The 26464-nt window shown below is 46.7% G+C and overlaps 1 protein-coding gene across 3 annotated transcripts in view; it reads right to left on the bottom strand.

Moving 5' to 3' along the window:
• The window catches only part of SLF1 (SMC5-SMC6 complex localization factor 1), a 673081-nt gene that overhangs the window by 406783 nt on the left and 239834 nt on the right, over nucleotides 1–26464 (bottom strand). For all 3 annotated transcript variants that reach the window (XM_069225438.1, XM_069225455.1, XM_069225447.1), the window contains exon 11: nucleotides 22713–22878. In XM_069225438.1, coding sequence (XP_069081539.1) covers nucleotides 22713–22878 — 166 coding nt within the window. The remainder of the gene's footprint in view (nucleotides 1–22712; nucleotides 22879–26464) is intronic.

Below are 26464 nucleotides of genomic sequence, written 5' to 3'. Positions count from 1 at the left end.
GTACTAGAGAGGCAACCCTCCAATAGGAGGTAAGTAACCCACTAGATATGTACACTAGCTTTCAGAAATAGGCATAAAAAGTGTTAGAAAATAATACAAATAGCAATAGACAATAGTGACTCTAGGGGGAGCCCATACCATAGACCAAAAAAGTGGAATGCGAATGCAGGAGACCCATCTAGGTAAGTGGAATGGGTAGAAGTCAGCTGGGGGAACTAGGAAACCCCAAATCTAAGTACCACAGTGTCCCCAGCGACCAGGAAAAAAGGAGTAAGTTACTGGGTTTTCCCCAAGCCGCCCAAAAGGACTAAAAGGAAGAAAATGCAACACCCAGACAAGACTGCAAGAAACCAGCAGTGGATTCCTGAAGAGAAAGACTTGTGGTAGAAGGGGACCAAGTCCCAGGAGTGTCCCGTGGTGGCAGTAGCCACTACCCACCGGTCTGTGGTTGCAGGAGTTGGTCGACGGTAGGACGAAGACGGTCAGCAATGCAGCCCTGGAGCCAAAGAAGGGTTCCTGGAGGATGCAGTGTCGACATCACACGCCAGATGGATGATTGCAGTCTGTAAGTGGTGTGGAAAAATCAACAAGCCTTGGCAAAGGCATAAGTTGCGGTGAAGCAAAAGTGGAGCTGCTGGTGAGCAGCAAGGTCCAGGAGGACTCAACCCACATGGGAGTCCTGGGGGACCCCCAGCAAGGCAGAGAGCCCACAGAAGAAAAGGCAGCCCCCACAGGAAGAGGAACCAGGAGTTGCAGAAGAGCCTACGTAGCACAACTGGATGAGGGTCCCATGCCGCAGGAGAAGCATGCAGAGGGCCGTGCGTTGCAGGAAGGAGTGCTGGAGGCTGTGGCTACACAAAGCCAGAAGATCCCTAGGAGGAGATGCCAACAAGCCTTGGTAGCTGCAAGAGATGTGGTGCATGGGGGCACTGTCCTGCTTTGGAAGGCAAGGGCTTACCTCCACCAAAGTTGGACAGCTGGCAGAGAGGACCAAGAGGACTACTCCAGACCACCACCCGTGATGCAGGATCCACGTAGCTCAGGATGAGAAGAGATCCACGCAGTCGTTTGCCGTTGCAGTTGGTGCCTGCAGATGCAAAGGAGTGACTTCTTCATTCCAAGGGAGATTCCTTCTTCCTCCTCGTGCAGACTGAAGACTTGCCACCCTCAGAGGATGCACAGCAGGGGAAATGTTGAAGAACCTGGAAGGAGCAGTGGAAACAATGTTGCAAGCAGAGTCTTCGTGGTGGATGCAGATTGTCGGTTCCTGGAGGGTCCAGTCGCAGTTCCAGTGGCTAGAATTCGAAGCAGAGGTTGCAGTAAAGAATTGCTGGATTAAACCCAGATCTGTGGCTGGGAATGAATGTTTGATTGATTCTGCATTCCGTCCATCATTTGCATTTGTTTGCTTTTGTCACCCTAAGTGCTCCGGGTATGCCCAAACATGGGTCCCGAGCTCACTATGCCACTGGATTCAAGCTAGCCTGGCTGATGAAGGGTGAAGCCCTGAAACTGGTCCCAGGATGCTTGTTCCCAGTCCAGGGAGGACCTGGCCTGGCATTTCAGGCTGGACTGTTCCTATGGGGAACAGGGTCAAGACTGATTTGCATATAGCTTGGTCCAAACTGGGGTAGCACGGTGAGCAAAAGAATTGATGGATTAAACCCAGATCTGTGACGGAGGTGAATGTTTGATTAGTTCTGCGTTCAGTCCATCATTAGTGGTATGATTTATGTTATAAAAACAGGGATTTAAGCAAACTTAGGGTGATAACATAGAACAACATAGGATTTGACCTTTTGAATGCTTTAATAAATGTGTGAACCTGCGTTTATGTCTACTCTTGCAATGTAATTGAGCCACAATTTATTTTCACTTACATTGCATTATCACCACTTATCACAGTAAAAGCACAACAACAAAAAAATGTTTCGGTGTGCGACTCACTGAGAAAAATTCCTGGGAAAAAACGCTGATGGGGAGTGAAGGACCAGAAAATTAAAAAACAAATAGTGAAAGAGATCATTAAAAACAAATTAAGAAAAAAACGTATGCTGAATCCACACAAAGAGTAGCATTAAAGTAAATTTTAAACAATCATAACAGTAAAAAAGCCAAAGGTGTTCGGGATATTCATTCCAGGGAGTGGAAAAATTAACTTCCTGGCATTGTTGGAGATCGTGAAACAGTGGAGCACTAGGTTCCGGCAGTCATATTGTTTTCGATACTGGTGCAGGAATGGACATGTCATCCCCTCTATCGGTGCAGCTTTTCCGAAAGGGGAGAGATTTGCAGGGATCATTTCATATTTATACATTTCATGTACTTGTACTGTTTGGTTTCCTCTGTATACATTTGAGGGCACTTATATCAAAGGGACATACTTTTCCCTGCATTTCCCAGTTTACATTACATGTTTAAGCTGTAAGAGAAAGCATTTTAAACGTGCAGCTGAAGTGACTTGTGGGTGGAGTAAAAACCCATGGTTTAAGTCTGAAAGGTAGCATCTGAGTTTTGCTGAAAGGTCCACCTTTCATTTCATTATTTGGATTTAGTCCCATTACGAGGAAGTAGGATAATGAAAGGGTTGGCTCACCCACGTTACCTTCCTTCTTCACATAGGTCAGGGTTTCACTTCAAAACTCTGTAATGGGCAGGGTTGTCTGATTACATATCATTCAGGTGTATCAGCATTTCTGCCATTTCTAGTTGGATTCTGCATGATTTGACACTTCTCAAGATAACTGTAAACTTCAGGTTACAAAACGTGCATGGGTACCTCATCTTTTTAGCAAGTGATTGGTGGTCAAGTACATGATTAAGAGTTACTGCAAGTGGTCAATTCTTCCACGACATTTATCACAGTGTAAGGAAATGCCTCCTTGACATGGTTCCCCCTGACTTTTTGCCTTTTCTGATGCCAAGATATGATCTGAAAGTGTGCTGGGACCCTGCTAATCAGGCCCTAGCACCAGTGTTCTTTCCCTAAACTGTACCTTTGTCTCCACAATTGGCACAACCCTGGCACCCAGATAAGTCCCTTGTAACTGGTACTCCTGGTACCAAGGGCCCTGATGCCAGGGAAGGTCTCTAAGGGCTGCAGCATGTCTTATGCCACCCTGAGGACCCCTCACTCAGCACATACACACTGCTTACCAGCTTGTGTGTGCTGTTGGGGAGAAAATGACTAAGTCAACATGGCACTCCCCTCAGAGTGCCATGCCAACCTCACACTGTCTGTGGCATAGGTAAGTCACCCCTCTAGCAGGCCTTACAGCCCTAAGGCAGGGTGCACTATACCCCAGGTGAGGGCATATGTGCATGCACACTATGTCCCTACAGTATCTAAGCAAAACCTTAGACATTGTAAGAGCATGGTAGCCATAAGAGTATATGTTCTGAGAGTCTGACAAACACGAACTCCACAGCACCATCATGGCTACACTGAAAACTGGGAAGTTTGGTATCAACCTTCTCATCACAATAAATGCACACTGATGCCAGTGTGCACTTTATTGTAAAATACACCCAGAGGGCATCTTAGAGATGCCCCCTGAAAACATACCTGACTTCCAGTGTGGGCTGACTAGTTTCTGCCAGCCTACCACACACCAGACATGCTGCTGGCCACATGGGGAGAGTGCCTTTGTCACTCTGTGGCCAGGAACAAAGCCTGTACTGGGCGGAGGTGCTTCTCACCTCCCCCTGCAGGAACTGTAACACCTGGCGGTGAGCCTCAAAGGCTCACCCCCTTTGTTACAGCGCCACATGGAATCCCAGCTAGTGGAGAAGCCCGCCCCTCCAGCCACTGCCACCACTTTTGGCGGCAAGGCTGGAGGAGATAATGAGGAAAACAAGGAGGAGTCACCCCCCAGTCAGGACAGCCCCTAAAGTGTCCTGAGCTGAGGTGACTCTTACTTTTAGAATTCCTCCATCTTGTAGAAGGTTGGATTCCCCCAATAGGATTCAGGAGGTGCCCCCCTCCCCACAGGGAGGAGGCACAAAGAGGGTGTAGCCACCCTCCAGGACAGTAGCCAACACACTCCTAAATTCAGTATTTAGGGTCTCCCAGTACCGAGGAAGACAGATTCCTGCAACCTAAAGAAGAAGAAGGACTGTTGACCTGAAGCCCTGCAGTGAAGACGGAGACGACAACTGATTTGGCCCCAACCCCACCGGCTTGTCTCCCTACTTCAAAGAAAACTGCAACAGCGACGCATCCAACAGGGTCCAGCGACCTCTGAAGCCTCAGAGGACTACCCTGCATCTAAAGGACCAAGGAGCTCCTGAGAACAGCGGCCCTGTTCAACAAACTGCAACTTTCTGCAACAAAGAAGCAACTTTTAAAGACCACACGTTTCCCATCGGAAGCGTGAGACTTTCCACTCTGCACCGGATGCCCCCGGCTCGACCTGTGGTAAACTAACACTACAGGGAGGACTCCCCTGCGACCGCGAGCCCGTGAGTAGCCATAGTTGACCCCCCCCCCCCCCCGCCTGAGCACCCACAGCGACGCCTGCAGAGGAAATCCAGAGGCTCCCCCTGACCGCGACTGCCTGTAACACCCGCAGCCCCCAGGACCTGAAGGAACCGAACTCCAGTGCAGGAGCGACCCCCAGGCGACCCTCTGCCTAGCCCAGGTGGTGGCTACCCAGAGGAGCTCCCCCTGTGCCTGCCTGCATCGTTGAAGAGACCCCCGGGTCTTCCGATTGATTCCTATCTGAAACCCGACGCCTGTTTGCACTCTGCACACGCCGCCCCTGTGCCGCTGAGGGTTTACTTTCTGTGCCTGCTTGTGTCCCCCCCGTGCCCTACAAGACCCCCCTGGTCTGACCTCCGAGGACGCGGGTACTTACCTGCTGGAAGACTGGAACCGGGGCACCCTTATTTCCATTGAAGCCTATGTGTTTTGGGCACCACTTTGACCTCTGCACCCTGAGCTGCTGGTGTGGTAACTTTGAGGTTGCCTTGAACCCCCAACGGTGGGCTACCTTGAACCCAAGTTTGAACACTATAAGTGCTTAACTTACCTGTGAACTTAACATTTAATTACCTCCCCCAGGAACTGTTGTTTTTTGCAGTGTCCACTTTTAAAATAGCTTATTGCCATTTTTGTCAAAACTGTACATGCTATTGTGATTATTCAAAGTTCCTAGGATACCTGAGTGAAATACCTTTCATTTGAAGTATTACTTGTAAATCTTGAACCTGTGGTTCTTAAAATAAACTAAGAAAATATATTTTTCTATATAAAAACCTATGGGCCTGGAGTAAGTCTTTGAGTGTGTGTTCCTCATTTACTGCCTGCGTGTGTACAACAAATGCTTAACACTACCCTCCGATAAGCCTACTGCTCGACCACACTACCACAAAATAGAGCATTAGAATTATCTCTTTTTGTCACTATCTGACCTCTAAGGGGAACCCTTGGACTCTGTGCACACTATTTCTTACTTTGAAATAGTGTATACAGAGCCAACTTCCTACACACAGCGTTTGTGTCACATGACAAATAGTAGCTAAACAGTTACTTAGCAAATACTGTAGGTTCCGAAAGTGTATGTCTGACCACTACACAGGACAGATAATCCAGTGTATGTTCCTAATAAACTGAAGAGCAGGTCTGCCCATTTGAACAAATCTTCAAATCTAACTGTAACTCCGAACTCTGAAATAAAAGCTAGATAGATAGATAGATAGATCCATCAATCAGTGGCAGTCACCACTGTGTAGTTCCAGTTAGGTCAGACTTTCCATGGGAAGAGTGTTATTTGGTTTGTTAGTAACTTTGACACTGTTTGACAAATCTTCACAAAACTTTCCTGAAAGAAAGTTCATTCATCTCATCTCCTTTCTATAAAGTTTCAGGGAGATCCGTTGAGTGGGGGCCAAGAAAAAGGAGCGCCTCAAACCCCAATTTATCGATACAATTTCCATAGGAAATTTTAGATAGTTCTACAGCCCAAAAAACGTAATGAAATTACACGAAATGTAAGAAAAAGCTAGATCTCTACCCAGAAAGAGCGCTTTTTGTGATTTGGAGTAAATCAGTTCAGTAGTTTTTGAGAAATGAAGGTTCAAAATTTATAGATATATTACCAGTTGGGCTTGAAGTAAAAATAAATCAAGAATTCTGATGGGCTGATGGGGCTTTTTGGAGCAGACCTTCCAACTGGATGGCCACAAAACAATAGAAATGTTGTGGCCATCATTACAGGATTCATGGACTTGGTCCCTATGTCCTAAAACTGTTTCAAAACTAGAACATAAGGGGACAGGTAGAGAATACCCTGACCACTGTAAAAAAATAAAAAAAAATAATAATAATAAAATCTCAGTCGACAGAAAGAAATACAAAAAAAGGCAGCCTACTGCTTTGTTTCTATTCCCCCCCAGGGTGGGCTACTTTCTTGTGGGGAAGGAGGTGTGCATATGCCCCCCTCGAGTCATATTTTGGCCCCCAAGACTCCATCCTCCAGGGCATTATGCAAGCTTGTCCAGGGTGCCCCCTGCCCAGAACGGGAACAAAGAGCCAGACAGCAGGCTTGTACTGTATTGCCAGTGGCTGTGGAGGGCAGGGCGCACTTCGGTCTAAGGATGTTGCTCCCGCCCACTACTGCCAGTGCAGACGAGAGCCCAGAAGATGTGTGCTTTGCAGGGTGAGAGCTGGCTGGAGCCTGAGGGGGCCTTTCGGCCCCACCCCGTGGGTCCCCAACCCTTGACGCTCTAGGTGACGCTCTAGGTGACCAAAATCAATGCTGCTCCTGCTCGCTGCTGCCAAAGTGGCCAGGAGTAGAGAAAATGCCGGCTTTGCAGTGTAGAAGCCGATTGGGGCCACAAGGGCTTGGAGTTCCTTCACAGTCCCCAACAACCTCTGAAGTTCTGGGTGCTCTGGATGGGACTGTAGCAAACACCAAAATCAATGCTGCTCTTGCCTGCTACTGCCAGTGGAGGCAGGAGCAGAGAACATGTCAGCTACGCAGCGCAGGAGCCCGCTTAAACTTCAGGAGCCTCAGGGCTCCCCCGCAGGGCTCTAATGACACCTCAAGTTGTGGGTTGCCTATGTGGGACAGGGTCACCCACAAAATTAAAAAAATACAAAAATGAATCACGAGCGGCGCAAGGCTGCACTGAAAGAAATATATATATACAGGGAGTGCAGAATTATTAGGCAAATGAGTATTTTGACCACATCATCCTCTTTATGCATGTTGTCTTACTCCAAGCTGTATAGGCTCGAAAGCCTACTACCAATTAAGCATATTAGGTGATGTGCATCTCTGTAATGAGAAGGGGTGTGGTCTAATGACATCAACACCCTATATCAGGTGTGCATAATTATTAGGCAACTTCCTTTCCTTTGGCAAAATGGGTTAAAAGAAGGACTTGACAGGCTCAGAAAAGTCAAAAATAGTGAGATATCTTGCAGAGGGATGCAGCACTCTTAAAATTGCAAAGCTTCTGAAGCGTGATCATCGAACAATCAAGCGTTTCATTCAAAATAGTCAACAGGGTCGCAAGAAGCGTGTGGAAAAACCAAGGCGCAAAATAACTGCCCATGAACTGAGAAAAGTCAAGCGTGCAGCTGCCACAATGCCACTTGCCACCAGTTTGGCCATATTTCAGAGCTGCAACATCACTGGAGTGCCCAAAAGCACAAGGTGTGCAATACTCAGAGACATGGCCAAGGTAAGAAAGGCTGAAAGACGACCACCACTGAACAAGACAAACAAGCTGAAACGTCAAGACTGGGCCAAGAAATATCTCAAGACTGATTTTTCTAAGGTTTTATGGACTGATGAAATGAGAGTGAGTCTTGATGGGCCAGATGGATGGGCCCGTGGCTGGATTGGTAAAGGGCAGAGAGCTCCAGTCCGACTCAGACGCCAGCAAGGTGGGGGTGGAGTACTGGTTTGGGCTGGTATCATCAAAGATCAGCTTGTGGGGCCTTTTCGGGTTGAGGATGGAGTCAAGCTCAACTCCCAGTCCTACTGCAAGTTCCTGGAAGACACCTTCTTCAAGCAGTGGTACAGGAAGAAGTCTGCATCCTTCAAGAAAAACATGATTTGCATGCAGGACAATGCTCCATCACACGCGTCCAAGTACTCCACAGCGTGGCTGGCAAGAAAGGGTATAAAAGAAGGAAATCTAATGACATGGCCTCCTTGTTCACCTGATCTGAACCCCATTGAGAACCTGTGGTCCATCATCAAATGTGAGATTTACAAGGAGGGAAAACAGTACACCTCTCTGAACAGTGTCTGGGAGGCTGTGGTTGCTGCTGCACGCAATGTTGATGGTGAACAGATCAAAACACTGACAGCATCCATGGATGGCAGGCTTTTGAGTGTCCTTGCAAAGAAAGGTGGCTATATTGGTCACTGATTTGTTTTTGTTTTGTTTTTGAATGTCAGAAATGTATATTTGTGAATGTTGAGATGTTATATTGGTTTCACTGGTAATAATAAATAATTGAAATGGGTATATATTTTTTTTTGTTAAGTTGCCTAATAATTATGCACAGTAATAGTCACCTGCACACACAGATATCCCCCTCACATAGCTAAAACTAAAAACAAACTAAAAACTACTTCCAAAAATATTCAGCTTTGATATTAATGAGTTTTTTGTTTGAGAACATGGTTGTTGTTCAATAATAAAATTAATCCTCAAAAATACAACTTGCCTAATAATTCTGCACTCCCTGTATATGTATATATATCTTTTTTTTTAAGCCAAAAAAGTCCACAAAGTGGACCTCCACAATGCTGGTGTTCCCGGGAGGTTGGACCAACTCCAATTATTTTTAGCTCAAAGAAATGGGAAACACTCCGTAGTGGACTATCTGTTTATTCACTCATAAACAGTCAACGTGTTTCGACAGAATGGTCTTGTTGACGACTGTTAGTCCTACCTTGATCTTGACAATAAATACATTTTTGTGATCCAATGCATTCTGGATCTCGTAGCTTAAATCCATTTATACATGAAAGTATTCCAATCCCATAAAAATATTTATAAGAGAAAAAAATCATTAAAACATTATTCTTCATTTGCTACATTCCATCATCGTTGTTACTTACTTGCATATTTCGAATAATTTATAAATTAACCTCGATTATAAATCAATTATTTTTCACTTCCAATAGTGAGATTCCCAAAGAAAATTAATTGAAAAAAAACAAAGGTTAAAGTGACGTTATCGTTGGGTGAATATGTCAGTTAAAATATAACATTTTAAATTTAGAAGAAAAAAAAACAGCACTGAAACACAGTTACAGTTTACTGAACTTGCGCCTCCAGGATCCACTGCTTATGACCTACACATTCCATTATTCATAACATGTTAAATGACATCATTGATGACCTCAATGATAACATCTCAAATTATATCATTCATTAGAACACTGTCGATGATGTGGGCGACTGTTCTAGTTAGGTCAGTAAACTATAACAGGTGAAATATATATGTATATTCACTGAACAAAACACAAAAGTTAAATGTATACTACAATTATGTATACAAAAAACACTTGGAAATTAACTGAAAAACACAAAGGTTAAAAGGATGTTATAGTTAGGTTGCAATGTAACCAATGGCTCCAATGTAAGTCATAGTGTTACATTTTAAACTCCAAACCACAGAAATTTGCCAGTTATAGTTTAATGAACTAATAATAACTTGGGACCCCACCTTTGATTGCTTATGACCTTGAATATTACATCACTCTTGACATGTTTACTGACATCATTCTTGATTTCTACCATCATAGGGTCTCAGAATTCAAAACCCTTCCGATTCTTCTTTAAAAATAATACAATTTTGCAGCAGCTCTCAGCTATGTGCAGGTGGGGGTCGTTGCTCATATTCGGGTGGGTGCAGGGCCTGGCTGCAAATCAGGCCATGTGACCAAACACAACACCATGCACAGCCAAAGGCAGAGTGTAGGAGGGTGGGCTACATGCGGGGGATTGGGCTCAAGGGCCTGGCCACAGGATAACTCCATGCTGCCACTGCAATTTGCTGCTTCCCCTGTTCCCTCCTCCCTCCACTCTTGTTCATGTGGGTGCTCTGACCCCACCTTCCCTGGTATGTTGTGTTGTCAATGATGTCCGTTGCAGGCCCTGACCCTTCCTCCTCTGGCCTTAAGAGGGTGATGAGTGTTAATAAAACGTTTTGTTTAAGGTTGGTACTGCAGCATTACCACAACACTAGACATGGAGGCGCCCTTGAAAAAAGGGGGAAGTGGCTATTGGCCGGGTTCAGTGGCAATACCACAATAGGCAAACATTTCATAAAAATGTTTTTAACTGAAAAAAATCATGCATAATAGTGATAACGATTTGAGTGATGGTTGTTGTAGGCAACAGGCGACAATGGTGTCTAAAAGTGAAGTCTCTACTCAGCTTTCACAAAGATGTCTGAATCGTAACAATCTAACAGATGATGTTCAGAGTTAAAGTTGGGCAAGTGGGCAACCTCACACTGTTCACAGCTGCAGGCCATGAGCAGTGGGTGGGGGCTGTGGGGGTTGGCTGCATGTGAGGGAATTGGATGCAGGGCCTGAGCAAAAGCCCACACTGCACATGGCTTGAGCAACCAAACCCCCACCGCGCGCAGCCGAAGGATTTTAAAGGCCCATTCCATCTTAAAAGAGCTTGGTTTCCGCTTAGGCTGAATACTCTGGAGTGGGCCATTAATGGCCAGTATTGCTTTCTACAGAGGGCAATAAATATATATAGGGACATTCCGTAATCAGACAGCAGTGTTCTTGTACTTTCATAGGCTATTGAAGCTATTGAGTCCCAGTCTCGTAATAGCTGTTTGCCTTTAGGGTGGACCTATAAGCCTTTAACAGACAGACATGGCAACTTTTTTTCAATTTTTTTTAACCATGAACGATAGCCTCAACAAGAAACTTTTTTGTAGTTTTTTTTTTTAACAGTTTGCCACTTTTTGTTTTCAACGTTTTTTGGAGACTGAACTGTAAAAAAGAAAAAAGGGGCAATGAAACATGGCTAAAAAAAAATAATATATTTTTTAAACACTTGCTCAACAACTAGTCCCTAGCTTGTGCACTCTGCTCTCCAGCGGACAGAAATATACCACTGCCAATCCATATAGTGTGACTCAGTAGTACAGGCTGTTTCAATCGCAGGTTAGGGCACAAGCAGCATCAGAAGGAACAGTGTCCCCAGGTTCAACAATGAATAAAGGAGCAGTTTTCTCTGTGCAGTATTCAGCCGTCTGCCATGACAAGCATCCAGACGCATGAACATTACAGAGGCACCAAATGAATATTTTTGTCAGTACCTCTGAAAAAGTTGCGATGGTAGAGATTCATTTTTCAGGAAGAAATTGAAAAGAGTGCATGTCTAGGAGGAGGAGGCCTCCATCCTTTTTGAGCACCAGAAAGTAGCAGGAATAACAACCGCTGCCTACTTATGGAATTGGCACTCTCTCTATGGCTCCTTGGTCAAAAGAGCTGCCACTTCCTGGCGGAGTAAGGAAAGATGGTCTTCCATCAGCCTGTCTTAAGAGGGTGGCATGGGTGGAGAGGTAGACACAAAGGGGAGGGAGTAGTCCCTTTGGACAATCTGGAGAGCCCATCGGTCCGATGTTATCGACCTCCAGTGGTGCAGGTGATGGCATATCATGCCTCCTACTAGTTGCCCACGATGGCTGGAGTGTGAACTAAAGAGGTTTGGAGGTTGTAACTGCAGGGTGGGAGGGGAAAGGGCAACTCGCAGGAACTTTGGCTGTCCGACCCACAGTGTCTGGGGGTACCACGTCCTCAGCCACACAGAAGCTGGAAAGCTTGCATGCCTTTCTGACTGCGTGGGTAAAGCCGTGGCTGGAAGTCCCTTCCGTGGCCACACACGAACCAAAAGGCAGATTGGGGTTGACTGGGGGGGGTATGGAAAGGCCCAAAGACCTGGCCGTAGCTCTGCTATCCTAGAAGAGCTCGAGCAATGAGTCTGCCTTGTCTCCAAAGCAGCAAGATCATCAAAGGACATGTCCATAGGTGAAGCTTGGACATCTCCTGAAAACTAGTCATCCTCAGCCACCGATGAAGAAACTGCTCTGCCTAGCGAGTCAGTCGTGTTCAGCCCACATCTGATCGTCAACTTAGCTGCATCTCTCCCGCCGTCCACAGTGTGGGAGAGTATGTCCCTGGCCTCCTCTGAGACAATGGGCAGCACCTGTGCAACCAAATCCCAAAGTGCATGGGAGTAACTGCGCAAAAAGCATACAGTGTTCACCACGAATCACAGGGCCAGGTGTCCAGCCTTTTGGATTTCCTATCTGGCGGGTTGGTAGGGAATGCACCAGGATTTACACTGGAAGTGGAGGCTTGGGCTACCAAGCTCTCCAGGATAGAGTGTTGTGTGAGAAAACTGGGGTCCCCTGGGGTGGGCAATTGTCCTGTTCACAGGAGCCCCTGTGCAGAGCTTCGAACAGGCCCCAACCAGGACCTCCTTAAGGGCTTCATAAAAAGGAGAAGCGGTTCTGAGGGGGTAATTCCTGGCTGAAGCACCTCTGTCAAGACCTTAGTCTTGACTGCCACTGAGAGCAGTCTAAGGTCCAGGACCTCCACTGCCCTTCTCACCACCATTGCAAAAAAAGCTCCCTTCTCCGTAGCCATGTTAGGAGGAAAGACCATGCCAGTATCTGGGGATGTCTCCAGTCCAGTGGCATCCGCCCGTTCCCCACACCAGTCCATTCTGGGGTCTGGTATTCTTCAGGGTCCTGTGGCCCCTCCGAATCTTCCCCAAGTACGAGCCCACAAGACAGGGCTCAGACTCAGGTCTAGAGGGTATGGCGCCGAATCAGTGTCGGGCAACGCCCCTCCAACTCCGACATCAGGAACAACATCTGGGAAGGTCAAGCGGGTACTACTGGAAATGGTCCAGATCCATCCGTGGATCCAAGGGGCCCGACTAGTGCTGGGGGCAGACCTGCTGGCAAGGAACCAGTAGGGACACCTCCCAAACTTTCAGGGTGGGGACGGGCCACCCAAATGAGGTCATGGCCTCATTAAATTCTCGTCATTTGACAGGGCTGCTCCTGCTCCTGGAAACTAGGGGAGGCGCAGACAAGAAGCCCAGGTGCAGGCTCAATCGCTGAGCCAAGCCTCAAGTGACGAAACTCCCTCATCTCCTCAGATGACTTTGAGGACTTCTTACTCTTCTTCTTCTACTGGGACTTACCTGAGTGGGATAATTACAACTGCGACGAAGGTTGATGGCTCCCGGACTGATCCTGAGGCCCTTCTCTCGACCCGGATTGAGACTGTCGCAGCATCGTAGGTTGAACAAGGAGCTTGAGGGGTCGCTCCCTCAAGGGCTTGTGGTGCACGGCATAACAATCTATGCAGGTCTTAGCGTCATGGTCACATTCAAGACACCAGTGGCCGACATGTTGCGGTCCGTAACTGAGATTTGCTGGTGAAAGGTGCCGCAGGGCTAAACTCAGCCTTTATCGTGGACATCCTTGCCACACCAGGAGAAAAAACACTTGGACAAAAGTCAAAAATGACTGCAGGTGGCTCTCTCCAGATCTGCTCTAAATGGCGTGGAAAGATGAGAATCAATGTCACTGCGCTAGGGTGCCTATATAGGCACCACGTACGTCACTTCAGGAGCAGAAGACAACGCCACAAGGAGATGAACTATGCCACCTAACGGCGTGCAAGGGTACTGCTCACTAAATATTTCCAGATCCAGTCTGATGCCTGGGGAAAAGTCTAAGGTAAAGAATCTGCAACTAGATGTCTCTATCAGATAGGTACAGCAGTACAACTTTTATGTACTGAGGTACAGGTACACCTAATAACGCAGAAATGTCACTAAAAACTACTACAGATCTTGGTTATTTGTCCTTGTGAGGAAACCCCTAGACCTGCAAAACTCCCCCGGACCTAAAAACAGAAAGCAAATGCCCTGCGGGAGTGACAGAGAACTCTCTTATCAGTTTTATGGTTCATATGGGAGTACAGCACTAACTATGGGCATCAAGACTAAATGAAAGCATGTATTTGACAAAAATGGTACAGCAGTTTAAACAAGCCCACAGTATTTAGAAAAAAACAGAAAGCATCTTCCTGAATACCATTTTCCATTGTTATTTTACACAGGGAGCTTGAAAAACTTATAATCTAGATCCATCAAGGCATCTAGCAAAAAAGGGAAGAAAGAGCCATCAACCAATGCAAACACTGGGCCTAACTTAACAGCAGGCTGATGATGTAATTTTGGTGACAACAACAACCACAGCAACACCACCCACTAAGCCTGAGAAAGAGTCAGTAGTGTTTTCATCCTTCCACCAGGAAAGAAATCAACACCCATAAATGTTAAATGTGCATTGTACAATCAAGAACTTCAACACGGCCATCCTTGGCACTACTACTTGAGTGCTTTTGGAATGTGGAAGCCCCTAAGATCCATGCACCACAATGAAACTGCTTGGGGCAAGTACTAGAGAGAACATCCAGGACACAAAGAAGAAGTACAAAGTGCACCTTCTGATGTATTTATTCAAATGGCAACAGGAAGAAGATTGCAATGAGCATACTACAATGAATGTGGCTTATTAGTCTCTTTAGTAGAGACCAGCCATAGAGTTCTTTTACAAAGCAATGGACACACACTAAAAGATTTGTACAAATACATAAGTAAAAAAAAACAAATGTTAAAATTGAAAAGAAAAAACAGTCTACCATTGCTTTAAAAAACTTCTGAAGAAGAATTTTTTAAAAAAATATATAAATAAATACCAAAAAAAAAACCAAAGAAAAATGAACATCAACGGGAACTTTTCGGCTTAAAACTATCTCTTCACACAGCCAGTGAGGCTGTGCAGAAGGGTAGGGTTGGTTGGTTGCTTATAAAAAATTAGAGGATTAGACACAATTAGAGCCTGGAGGGCTGGCCCTCTTCGCTAAATTCAGTGAACACAGATATAGGTTGTGCAACACTGTATTTTACCGCTTGCCCTACAACTCCTATGCATAGAAGAAAATTAAAATATGATAAAACAAAACAGAAATTCACTACTAAAAAAAAAACAAAGGTTAAAGTGATGTTATAGCTAGATGTTGAAATACCTTGTCTTACATAAAAAAAACTGAAATTCACTAAAAACATTATGGGCCTGATTACAACTTTGGTGGAAGTCGTCGATCCGTCCCAAATGTGACGGATATCCCGCCCACCGTATCACGAGTTCCATAGGATATAATGGACTCACGACGGGCGGGATATCCGTCACATTTTTGACGGATTAACCCCCTCTGCCAAAGTTGTAATCAGGCCCTGCATGTTAAAGAGACTACAAGAAATTGGGATATTAGTGACAAAGCATGTAGGTCCTTCACAAGTAATAAGCCCGCAATTGCCATTTTACAGGGAACCAAGAACCCCATTGTAGCACTTGATTCTGTCAGTGTAGCAAAGCAGAGATACCTACTCAGGGGGGGATGTCTGTGCTGGTAACTCCAGTTTTCTGGAACAAAAAATTAGTGCTTTTTCATACTTTTATCTCACACACACACACACACACACACACACGTCTTATTAATAAGGCAAGCCTACTGGCTTCGTCAGGGTGTCACATCATCAGTAAAAGCAGTCATGTTATAAATGGGGTCTCTAGTTGGCAGAGGTATACATCCTTGTCCAAGTAGGAACAACAATCCTATTCAGGGTAAGTCACAACACAATCCAAATGATCCTGTGCCCACCCTATGGTAGCTTTGCACTGAGTAGTCAGGCTTAACTTAGAGGGCAATGTGGAAAGTATTGGTACAGAACGTTATACAATAACACAGCGGAAAAACACCACAAAAGACACCAGAAAGGTCTAAAGAAATAGAGAATATTTATCTGAATAAAATACTGTTGAAACAATGAAACTCCAATGTACAGAAACAAAGTTATGAATATTTAAGGATTAACTCCAACAGAAGCACCTAGAAAACACAATAGCTCCAACTGGGGCTATCACGGCGTTGTTGATGAAATTATTCCCAAAAATCCGACATCACCGGTGCCGGTCACAGAGTCACATGGACCCCCAGGTACAGTACCTTTTGAAAACGAAGAACAAGGACGTCGCACAGAGTCTGAAAGAGGTGTCAATGGAGTTGCTGCGGCGTCAATCCCTTATGGCTTCTGAGGAAAGAGGCGTTGGTTCCACCGTGCGAAGCAGGTGGAGGTGAGGCGTCGGTTCCATCTGGATACAAGGGGAGATGATGCAGCGGCATCCACAATTTGTCGATTCCTTGTGACCTGGCGGGGTTGCTGGTTCCGGTGCGTCAGGACGTGAGGTGTTGACTTCGCAGTGTCGCGATGACCCTGAGTGACGTCAGCGGAGTCGTGGCAACGTCGGACTTGCATAGCAGGCCGCGGTCGTTGCATGCAGTGAGGTCCATGGAGCGGGAGCAGGCTGTGGCGTTGCTGAAGTCTTTCCGGAGTCGGGTACTAGCAAAAAGCCAGTAGTTGACATCTTTGCTGTCCCTGAGACTTCAGAACAGGAGCCAAATTCAATCCAAGCCCTTGGAGAGCACTTTGGGGAAATACAGAGTCCTACCAGCACAGTCAGAGGCCAGCAGGGCAACAGCAGAGCAGCAGTCCTTTGCAGCAAAGCAGTCCAGAGAGTCCTTTGGGCAGCCAGGCAGGTCTTCTGTTCAGGTGCAGGTCCAGAAGTGTCTGAGTTGGTGGGGTCAGAGACCCATTTTATGCCCCGAAATGCCTTTGAATTGGGGAAGACTTCAAAGGGTGGTTTTGAAATGCACAAGTTCCCCTTTCAGCCCAGTCCTGTCTGCCAGGGCCCCAGGGGAGGTTATCAGTCCATTGTCTAAGGGCTGGCCACTGGGGTTTGAAATGTGTCAGGTCCTCCACCCTTCCAGCCCAAGCGGACCTATTTACTGTGCAGATGAATGCAGATCTGACTGAGTGTCCTGTGTTTGTGGTTGTCTGGATGACATGCATAAGGGAGCTTTCAACCAGCACAGACACATTGATTGGAGACAGGCTGTAAGGCACAGATGGTTTTAAGTGCAGAGAAATGTTTACTTTCGAAAAGTAGCATTTCTAAAATAGTAATACTAAATCCAACCTAACCAATAAGCAGGATTTCCTATTACCATTCTGGCCTTACTAAATATGACCTGGTTACCCCTTTCAGATCAGAATCTACCACTCAAAAATGTATATGAGGGCAGTCCAAATGCTAGTCTATGAAAGGAGCAGCCCTCACAGTAGTGGAAAACAAAGTTAGGAGTTTTTCGCTACCAAGACATATGAACCACATATGTACATTTCCTGCCTTTTACCTACAGAGCACCCTGCCCTATTGGTTAGGGCCTACCTTAGGAGTGACATATGTACAAAAAGGGGAGTTTAAGGCTTGGCAAGTAGTTTTAAATGCTAACTCAAAGTGGCAGTGAAACCTCACACACAGGTCTTGCAATGGCAGGCCTTACACATGGTTAAGGGGCTACTTATGAGGGTGGCACAAACAGTGCTGCAGGCCCACTGGTAGCATTTAATTTATAGGCCCTGGGCATATATAGTGCACTTTACTAGGGACTTATAAGTAAATCAAAAAGGCCAATTGAGGATGAACCAAAGTTACCATGTTTAAGGGAGAGGGCATATGCACATAGTCCTAAAACCAGCACAAACAGTGTCAGCAAAGTGGGGGGAGGCAGGCAAAAAGTTGGGGGATGACCACCCTAAGGCTGTCAGGTCTAACAAGTAACATGTAACCATTCAACACTGCAACAACACTGTCATCAATGGAAACCAGACCAATAGGCAATGTATGTTAAAACCTACCCCTGAAGTCAATAGGGTGGTACCAAGCCAACAGTCAATTATATTCATTATTCTGTAAAACCTTGCACTGTCAGCCATCCACAGTGTCAGTAAAGCATTGAAAATAAAAGCATATACCCAATAGTCTTTTACTTTGACTAGACTGGTCATAGGACCAGCCAATAGGGGTCCCCACTGCTGAGTGCTGAAGTTCCAACTCTACTATTCAAGTGCCATGGAATTATCATAGTCTTTCCCGGAGTCATTGCTATGAGGCCCCAGGAAATTCAGGATTCGTTTTCCTAAAACAGTCTGATAGGGCAGGAGGGGTGTTGAGGGAGGGGGTAGTGTAGGAGGGAGAAGCTATTGGAGTACTTGCAGTGAAGGGCTACTAGCTTTGTACTGTACCAAGACATCCTGAGACACAAGGCCATGTCTTGGGCCCCACATGGTAAATATGCTCATAGTGCTACTGGTGGTTAGCACTAAACACCAGAAACATTTTATCAGGACTCCTGGACTTCAAAGGGCTTATTTCCTAGTCTCTGTCTTTGTTCCTAAGGCTCTCTTTTGCTTTTGGGGACTTTTCCACAGCAACCAAGCAGAACAACCCCCCTTTGTTGCACTCCCCAGTCACCATGTCAAGGGCCATTCTACATAAGGTCCGGAAGAACCATCCAGCGTCCCCCAGTAGGTCCATTCCCCCAAATGTTCCTCAGGGGTCACAACTGTAAATATACAGTCTTAAACACACAAAACCATTGAAATTCACCAGTTACAATTATCTCAAGTAACTATAACTCATGTGCTGAAGTAACTATAACTTGCGGTCCCACCACGAACAGTGTTCTCATCAATTATGTTATTGCAGTGATGTTAGCAATGGTGTCATTGAACATCTCATGAGCGATGTAATATGTGAGGTAATTAGGAGTGCATGCCGAGAGCATGAGTTTATAATTACTTTAGAGCATGAGTTATAGTTACCGGAGATAAGTATGGATGGTGAATTTAAGTGGTTTAGTTTGTTAAAAAGCAGTATCTTTTAACTAATAGGTTCACCTAACTATAACCTTCCTTTAACCTTTGCTTTTTAAATTTGTATGTAAAGTAAGATAATATTACAACTCTCAATTATAGCATCACTTTAACCTTTGTTTTTTTCAGTGAATTGTAATGGCTTTTTTTTTTTTACACAAAGTAAGATATCCAACACTGTACATGGCGTTGGACACAGGGCTAGGCCAGCCCAACCCCTGTGAACACCCAATATCCCGCCGTCACGCACTTCTTAAATAACAACATAAAGGGTATAATCTTAAGTAATGCACACCTACTGGCTTTGTCAAAGGGTGAGAAAAACTAAATATAAAAAGTGGTGGGCCTATTGGCTTTAACAAATGGCCAGCACATCATTATCTATAAAGCAGACGTATTGGCTTTGTCAAAAATGCACCAATAACTACTATCAAATGTATATTTTATAAATTCATACGTTGCCATTTTAAAGATTGATACCTTCTTGAAAATATTTTGTGACAAACAAACATTAAACATGTCCTAGAGTCTTTTTAACATTTTCGGGCCACAAAGTACAGCCACAGAACAAACCACAAGCTGAAGAGCATACACTGCTTTAAAAATATGATAAGTCCTACTGGGATCATGAATTCAATTAACCAGGAGACTTACTGTGTTTTTTTAATGTTGCTGGGTGGCTGCTACTGAGCCTCCTGCATCCCTCCAGAACATTTAAAAACAAGCATTGGCAAAGGTCTCACCTTCAAGAGCCATTGGCTTGGGTATGAGTTTTTGTATGCCAGTGTGGCTGCTGTTCAGCCTGGCTAAACATTAGTGGTGTGGAGTGTTATACAGTGGAATGGGGGAGTTGTGTTGTAGAGTGGGTTTGTTGGAGTAGAGCGCTGTACAGTTGGGAAGTGGGGTGGACTGGATGGGGTGGTTTGGGGTGGGGTGGATTGCAATGGGGTGGGGTGGGGTGGGGTGGATTGGATTGGGGTAGACTGGAGTGGGGTGTACTAGATTGAAGTGCGGTCGGGTAGAATGGATTGGGGTGGAGTGGGGTGTATTGGACTGAGTGGGGTGGATTAGATGGGTCAGTGGACTGGAGTGGGGTGGAATAGTGTGTGGACGAATGGACTGGCATAGGATGGGGTGGACTGGAGTCAAGTGGATTGGATTGCAGTGGGGTGGATTGAATTGGAGTGAGGTGTACTGGATTGAGTGAGGTGGATTAGGGCAGATTGGATTCAGGTGGAGTGGATTAGATTGGGGTGAGGTGGATTGGAGTGAGATGGATTTTTGGAGCAGGGTGGATATGAGTAGAGTGGACTGGAGTGGGGTGGCATGGATTGGAGTAGGTACAGTTGGGAAGTGGGGTGGACTGGATGGGGTGGTTTGGGGTGGGGTGGATTGGATTGGGGAAGACTGGAGTGGGGTGTACTAGACTGAAGTGCGGTCGGGTAGAATGGATTGGAGTGGGGTGTACTGTACTGAGTGGGTGGATTAGATGGGGTCAGTGGACTGGAGTGGGGTGGGATAGAGTGTGGACGAATGGACTGGCATAGGGTGGGGTGGACTGGAGTCAAGTGGACTGAATTGCAGTGAGGTGTACTGGATTGAGTGGGGTGGATTAGAATGGGGTGGATTGGGGCAGACTGGATTAAATTGGGGTGAGGTGGATTGGGGTGAGATGGATTTTTGGAGCAGGGTGGATATGAGTAAAGTGGACTGGAGTGGGGTGGCATGGATTGGAGTATGTTGGATTAGAGCAGAGTGGACTTTCCGGAATGGGGTTGATTTTTGGAGTGGGGTGGATAAGACCACAGTGGGGTAAATTGGATTGGAGTGGGGTAGGGTGGTTTGGACTGGGGTGGAGTGATTTAAGGTGGGTTGGGTGGATTAAGGTGGACTTAAATGGACTGGAGTGGGTAGAGAACAGTGAAATGGAGGGGGTGGGTGGATTGGAGTAGGTGGAACTTTTTATTTTTTGTTTTTAAACATTTTCAGGCCACAAAGTACAGCCACTGAACAAACTACAAGGGCTCCTGCACTCCAGTTGAAGAGCATACACTGCTTCACTCTTACTGTGATCATAGTTTCAATTACATAATTGATTGAAGTAGGGTGGATTGGGGCGGATTGAATTGGAATGGGGTGGAATGGATTTGAGTGGGAGGATGGGGTTCGACTGGATTGGAGTTGGTTGGATTGATGAGGGGTAGACTGGACTGGGAGTGGGGTATATTGGACTGAAGATTAGATTGAAGTGGGGAATTTTGGATTGGGCAGGATTGGAGTGGGGTAGATTTGAGAGGTGTGAAGTGGGATGGAGTGGGGTAGATTGGATTAGAGTGAGGTGGAGTGGGGTGGATTGGGGTGGAGCTTATTGGAGTGGGGCACATTGTTTTGGTTTGCAGTGGATTAGATACGAGTAATGTAGATTGTTTTGGATTGAAGTGGGGCAAATTATACAGGATTGGAGTGGGGCAGATTGTTTTGGATTGGAGTGGGGCATATTGGAGTGACACAGATTGTTTTGGACTGGAGTCTCCTAAACCAGACGCATGCACTAGCCTATACTCTTGCAAACTCAGCCCTAAACAAATGCTTAGTGGTGCCCCTGACGCCTCTGGGGGTCCCACCAGAATCCACATATTGAACTATAAAGTCCTTGCATGGCGTTAGGGGGCGCTCCTTGCTTGGAGCAGAAAATAATAAATGAGTGGCTCCTGCAGCTCATTTAATATTCACATTTTTACTTTATTATTATACTCATAACATAAGCCCAGGCCGCGGCCAGCAGGAGCTGCCAATTTGTTAGAGAGGGTGCCTCAGTGCCCACCTAGGACACCCACAACATGGCCAGTTTTGGGGGCTGCGAGGGGTCCAATACTAGTTTAATAGCTCTCCAGCCAGCACCCATCCCAGGTACTAGGAGATCATGCTCCATTCTTTGCTCCCACCCAGGCAGGAGCAAAGTTGTGTTTTCCACCATTGCGAGCAAGGATTTAAGTTTGTATTCCCTTGCTGCACTCTCCCAGACCGGGAACACCAGTATTCAGGGAGTTGAGGTGCCCCGGGGCCCGATCCGATCTACGGCTCAGGGAGAGGGACACGATTTCCCCTCCCAAAAAAACACTGACCCTGGGAGATGCAGGCCCTGTGGCCTCCTCTACTAAATATTAAAAAATGGCCAGAGGTATGTGGTCCTCACGGCCTCCTGAAGGTTAAGGGAGGGGGGCCACACACCTTCTCCTCAGAGAAAAATATATTTGCCGAACACCCCCCACCACCACCATCCCAAGGGCCTTTTTTTTTGGGGATCGGGACCATGGATTCTCCACAGATCTGGGGTACTGTTAAAAAAAATATATAATAATAAGGCTTTTGGCCTGTGGTTAGTGGGGTCCTTCTGGGCCCCCCTCCACAAAGTCTAGTGGGGCAGGGTGTCCCTACCCTGCCTTCCTATATTTTTTTTAATTATTTTTGTAGGACAGGGGACTGAGTCACAGAGTCCTAAAATGGCTGCTGCTACATCTTCTTTAAAAGGGTGGCAGCCAAGCACATCTCATCTTTCGATCTCTTTTATCCGCGGATGCTCAGCAACTCTATATATACGTACATTTTCAATATTAAATTCGCAATAACTATTGACTGCATTTACACCAAATCACTAAAAGCATGCTTTCTTTCTAACTTTCTGTCAAACTTGGTATAATTCCGTTAGTATCGCTGTTGAAATTTCTTATGGAAAACTGCATGGGAAAAACATGTTTTCGTTGCCTTAACTATAACTATCTGAGGAGGGGTCTAGGTCTTAATAGCAAATTACATTTTGCTTTTTGCATGTTTATTACAAAATAACTCACATCACTCGCCATGATTTTTTCTCTGTGGGACCGAATAACCCAGTCTACTAGAATATGTAACGGTTTGGTTAAAAACACCGAATATTTGGTTTCAGACCAAAAGATTCCGACAAGAACGGCCTGTGGTATCACTTCGAGGCGTCTTGAATCTGTCCATTCACACAACCTACAAAGAAAAAGAAGAGAATGTGACACTTAAACATGATAACCATTTCAAGACACACCGCTGTGTTTTTTCTCTCAGCAGATGGGTTTATTACGTTTTACAATCATTCCATAACATGTAAAAACCCAAAAAATAGAAACATAAGTGGTTGTGTTGCCAAGTTAAGCAAGAAATTGCCTCAATCGCTTATTAGAAAACTTCTTTGCACTGAGGCCTACTTTTCCTTTTCAGTCCTTCATAGATGAGGGCGTACTGCCCTCTGGGACGGGAATGTCGCAATCATTCCTTCTCCTTACAGACGCTTAAGTGGAAGGGAAGGCCTACTGGCACTAGTGGGCAATGAATCGCATATATGAATAGGAAGTCTAAAAGTGATACACTTGTGAACCCACTGTCACTATTAGAATTTGGGCAGGATGGGGGCGTGCTTGCGAGGTCACACAGAAAGAGACTAAAAGCCAACGCACTGATTAGCAGTTCTCTAATATACTTACATTTATTAGACAATGTGCTTCCCACAGAAGTTAAATCCCAGAAAAATTATAAAACAATGTCAAACAAGAGAAAAATACAGTTGCTAACTTTTCTCCATTTGAAAATAAAATATATGTAGACTGCAGAGCTGGAGCAGCCTCAAACCTAAATTCTAAAGTGGTCTTTTGTAAAGAATACTAGTACTCAGTAGCATTGCTTATGGATACCCACTACCTCTAAATAGTCACAAATGTGAAACTCCAATGGGGATGTGAAAAGTTCCTCAAAATGTGCTTTTGCATAATTATGAGAAATTCCGGCAAAATTATACGAAATGTAAATTCGGTCATTTGGGGCTAGATTTTAGCACAAAATGTGTTCATATATCAATTTCTTACTCAAAGGTTAATTTCTTGCTAAAAGAAATGTGGAAAAGTAGGGCATGGCCAAGAAAGATGGCCAACCGGTCGCTGTAATTGTGAGCCCGCTGGCTGCCCTGTCTAATCCTTCCTTACCTGGCTGATAGGAAGGATATAGAGTGCCCTGTCCTCGGACAGACTGCCTGAGACTGTGGGTGGAGTGCAGATTGACTGGGAATCGCCCACAGTCCAGACGCAGCCTGTTTTTGTGGCCCAGCCGTGCAGAGATGACGCCGAGGTCCCCGCCTCATCGAGCAGCATCAAGGCCATGTTGGCAGTGTTGGACCAAGATGCTATAAACTGGATTGCGGTACGGAGTTTGTTGCGCGCCACAGCACCATCAGGAGTGGTCCTCTCACTCCTGTTGTTGCTGAGCGGTGCTGGCCACGCCTGGAGCGCCTGAAACCTGCAGTGCTCAGGACAAAATCTGTGGGCCCCGGACAGTGAGGATTGCCTGAGCTGCCAAGAGTAGATCAGAGGTTGAAAGCAGGTGACCTGGCTGGGGCACTGCAGTGTGGAAAAGCTGTGACCCATGCCATCTCATCACACTAAGCCAGTGAAATGGGAGAGCCAGGAGGTAACCGTGGATGATCTGAGGACTACACTGCGGCCAACCCTCCCCCCCCCATAAGATACAGACACTAAGAGGGAGTGAGGGCTTGAGTGTGCTGCTGTGGCAGAATCACAGGGCCCTGGCTCAGGGTGGAGCTGCTTTGGGGAAGTATCAGGGGTCCTGGTTGCTGACAGAGTAGTGCAATTGTGCAGCAACACTTGGAGAGCTGACAACCCTAGGTTCTTAGGCCTGGCAGAGGGGAGGTAAGGCTGTGTCCCAGTCTATTAGCCTCGAAGACGAGGGGACAGGTCGCTTCCCCGCCGCTGCAGCTCCACCTGCCCAGGCCCCTGCCACTGGTTTGTAGGTCTTAGGTTTTTACCTTTGCGCTTTGCTTCTGAATCTCCTTCTCTCCCCTGTTGTGCTCTGCTCCTGAATCTCCTTTTCTCTCCTGTTGTGCCTTTGGTTTTTCCTTTTCTCTCCTGTTGTGCTTCTGATTTTCCTTTTCTCTCCTGTTGTGCTTCTGATTTTCCTTTTCTCTCCTGTTGTGCTTCTGATTTTCCTTTCTCTCCTGTTCCGCTTTCCCGCTCTCCCGCCTTCCCGCTCTCCCGCCGCTGCCTCCCGTGCGCCCCCCGCTCCCATTCGTTGTCCTCCCTCCCACCTCCCAGCTGACCCCTCCTCCCCCCCCTTCCCTCTTATGGCGGGCGCTGGCGCGCCAAAGGCAAGCCCATCTGCACCCGTCCGCGCCTGGACCGCGCCCAGCGCCAGAACCCCTGGCCCCCACCACACTCAAAACCCCCGTCTTAGATACGACGCAGCCTCCCTCAACGCACTCAACCCCGGACGAACAGCCACCTGCTACCAAGCCTGCCCTAAACGCACTCATGGACCCTTTGCCTGTCAAGCCTGCAAGTATACCTTCCACCGAGCCTGCAGACCTTCCACCGGCCCTCGCACCAACAACCACCTCAACTGCATCCTCCTCAACACACGCTCCGTCCACAAGCACGCCATCAAATTATGGGACCTCCTGGACACAACAGCAGCTGACATCGCCTTAGCCATCCCCGACGGCTACAAGATCGCCCGGAAGGACAGCATCAACCAAACCGGGGGAGGAATCGCCCTCATCTACAGGAACTCCATCAACATCACGACCACCACCGAAGACACCCCCGAACACATACATTTCCAGATCCACACCGACCCCAGAACCACCCTCAGAGGAACTCTTGTCTACAGGCCCCCGGGCCCACGCGCCCAATTCAGCGAAACCTTCACAGACTTCATCAGCCCGCACGCCCTAGCCTCACCAGACTACATCCTCCCCGGGGACCTGAACTTCCACCTGGAAGAAAAACAACGACAACAACACCGCCACCCTGCTCGACAACCTCGCCAACCTCGGTCTCAAGCAACTGGTGAACACCCCCACCCACAACGCTGGCCACACGCTCGACCCCATCTTTTCCGCCAGCAACCACATATCCTTCAGCCACTCCTCTGAACTACACTGGACCGACCACAGATGCGTCCCCTTCACCTTCAAAAGGGAGACCCACCACCATCGCACACAACAAATCCCCCGCAGACCCTGGAGCAAAATCTCCACAGAGCAGCTCCTCTCAACTCTGAACCAAAACCCACCAGCCATCACCACCGACGCCAACAACGCAGCCCTCAGCCTCACACAATGGATCACCAATTGTGCCGAAAACCTCGCCCCACTTAAAAGCCACCCAAGCGGGACCAACATCAGGAAACCCCCGTGGTTCACGGACGCCCTCAAAGAATCCAAGAAATCCTGCCGTACCCTCGAAAAAACCTGGCACCAGAGAACACACCGCTGAAAACATCATGTCAGCCCTCAAGATCGCCACCCGTGAACACCACCAGCTGATCCGCTCCACCAAAAGGGCATCATTCAAAGAGAGACTTGACAACAACACCCACAACAGCAAAGAACTCTTCGACATCGTCAAAGAGCTCTCCAACCCCAGCGCCAGCTCCAACGCCATCACGCCCTCACAAGAACTCTGCAACTCCCTCGCTACTTTCTTCCATCGAAAGATCGCAGACCTACACGACAGCTTCGGACCCCAGACCCTGCAGTCCACCACTGAACCAACAGCCCCCTCCACTA

This window comes from Pleurodeles waltl, chromosome 1_1 (assembly GCF_031143425.1).
Source record: "Pleurodeles waltl isolate 20211129_DDA chromosome 1_1, aPleWal1.hap1.20221129, whole genome shotgun sequence".
Classification (NCBI taxonomy): Eukaryota; Metazoa; Chordata; class Amphibia; order Caudata; family Salamandridae; genus Pleurodeles; species Pleurodeles waltl.
This window is presented reverse-complemented; position numbering and strand designations above follow the sequence as displayed.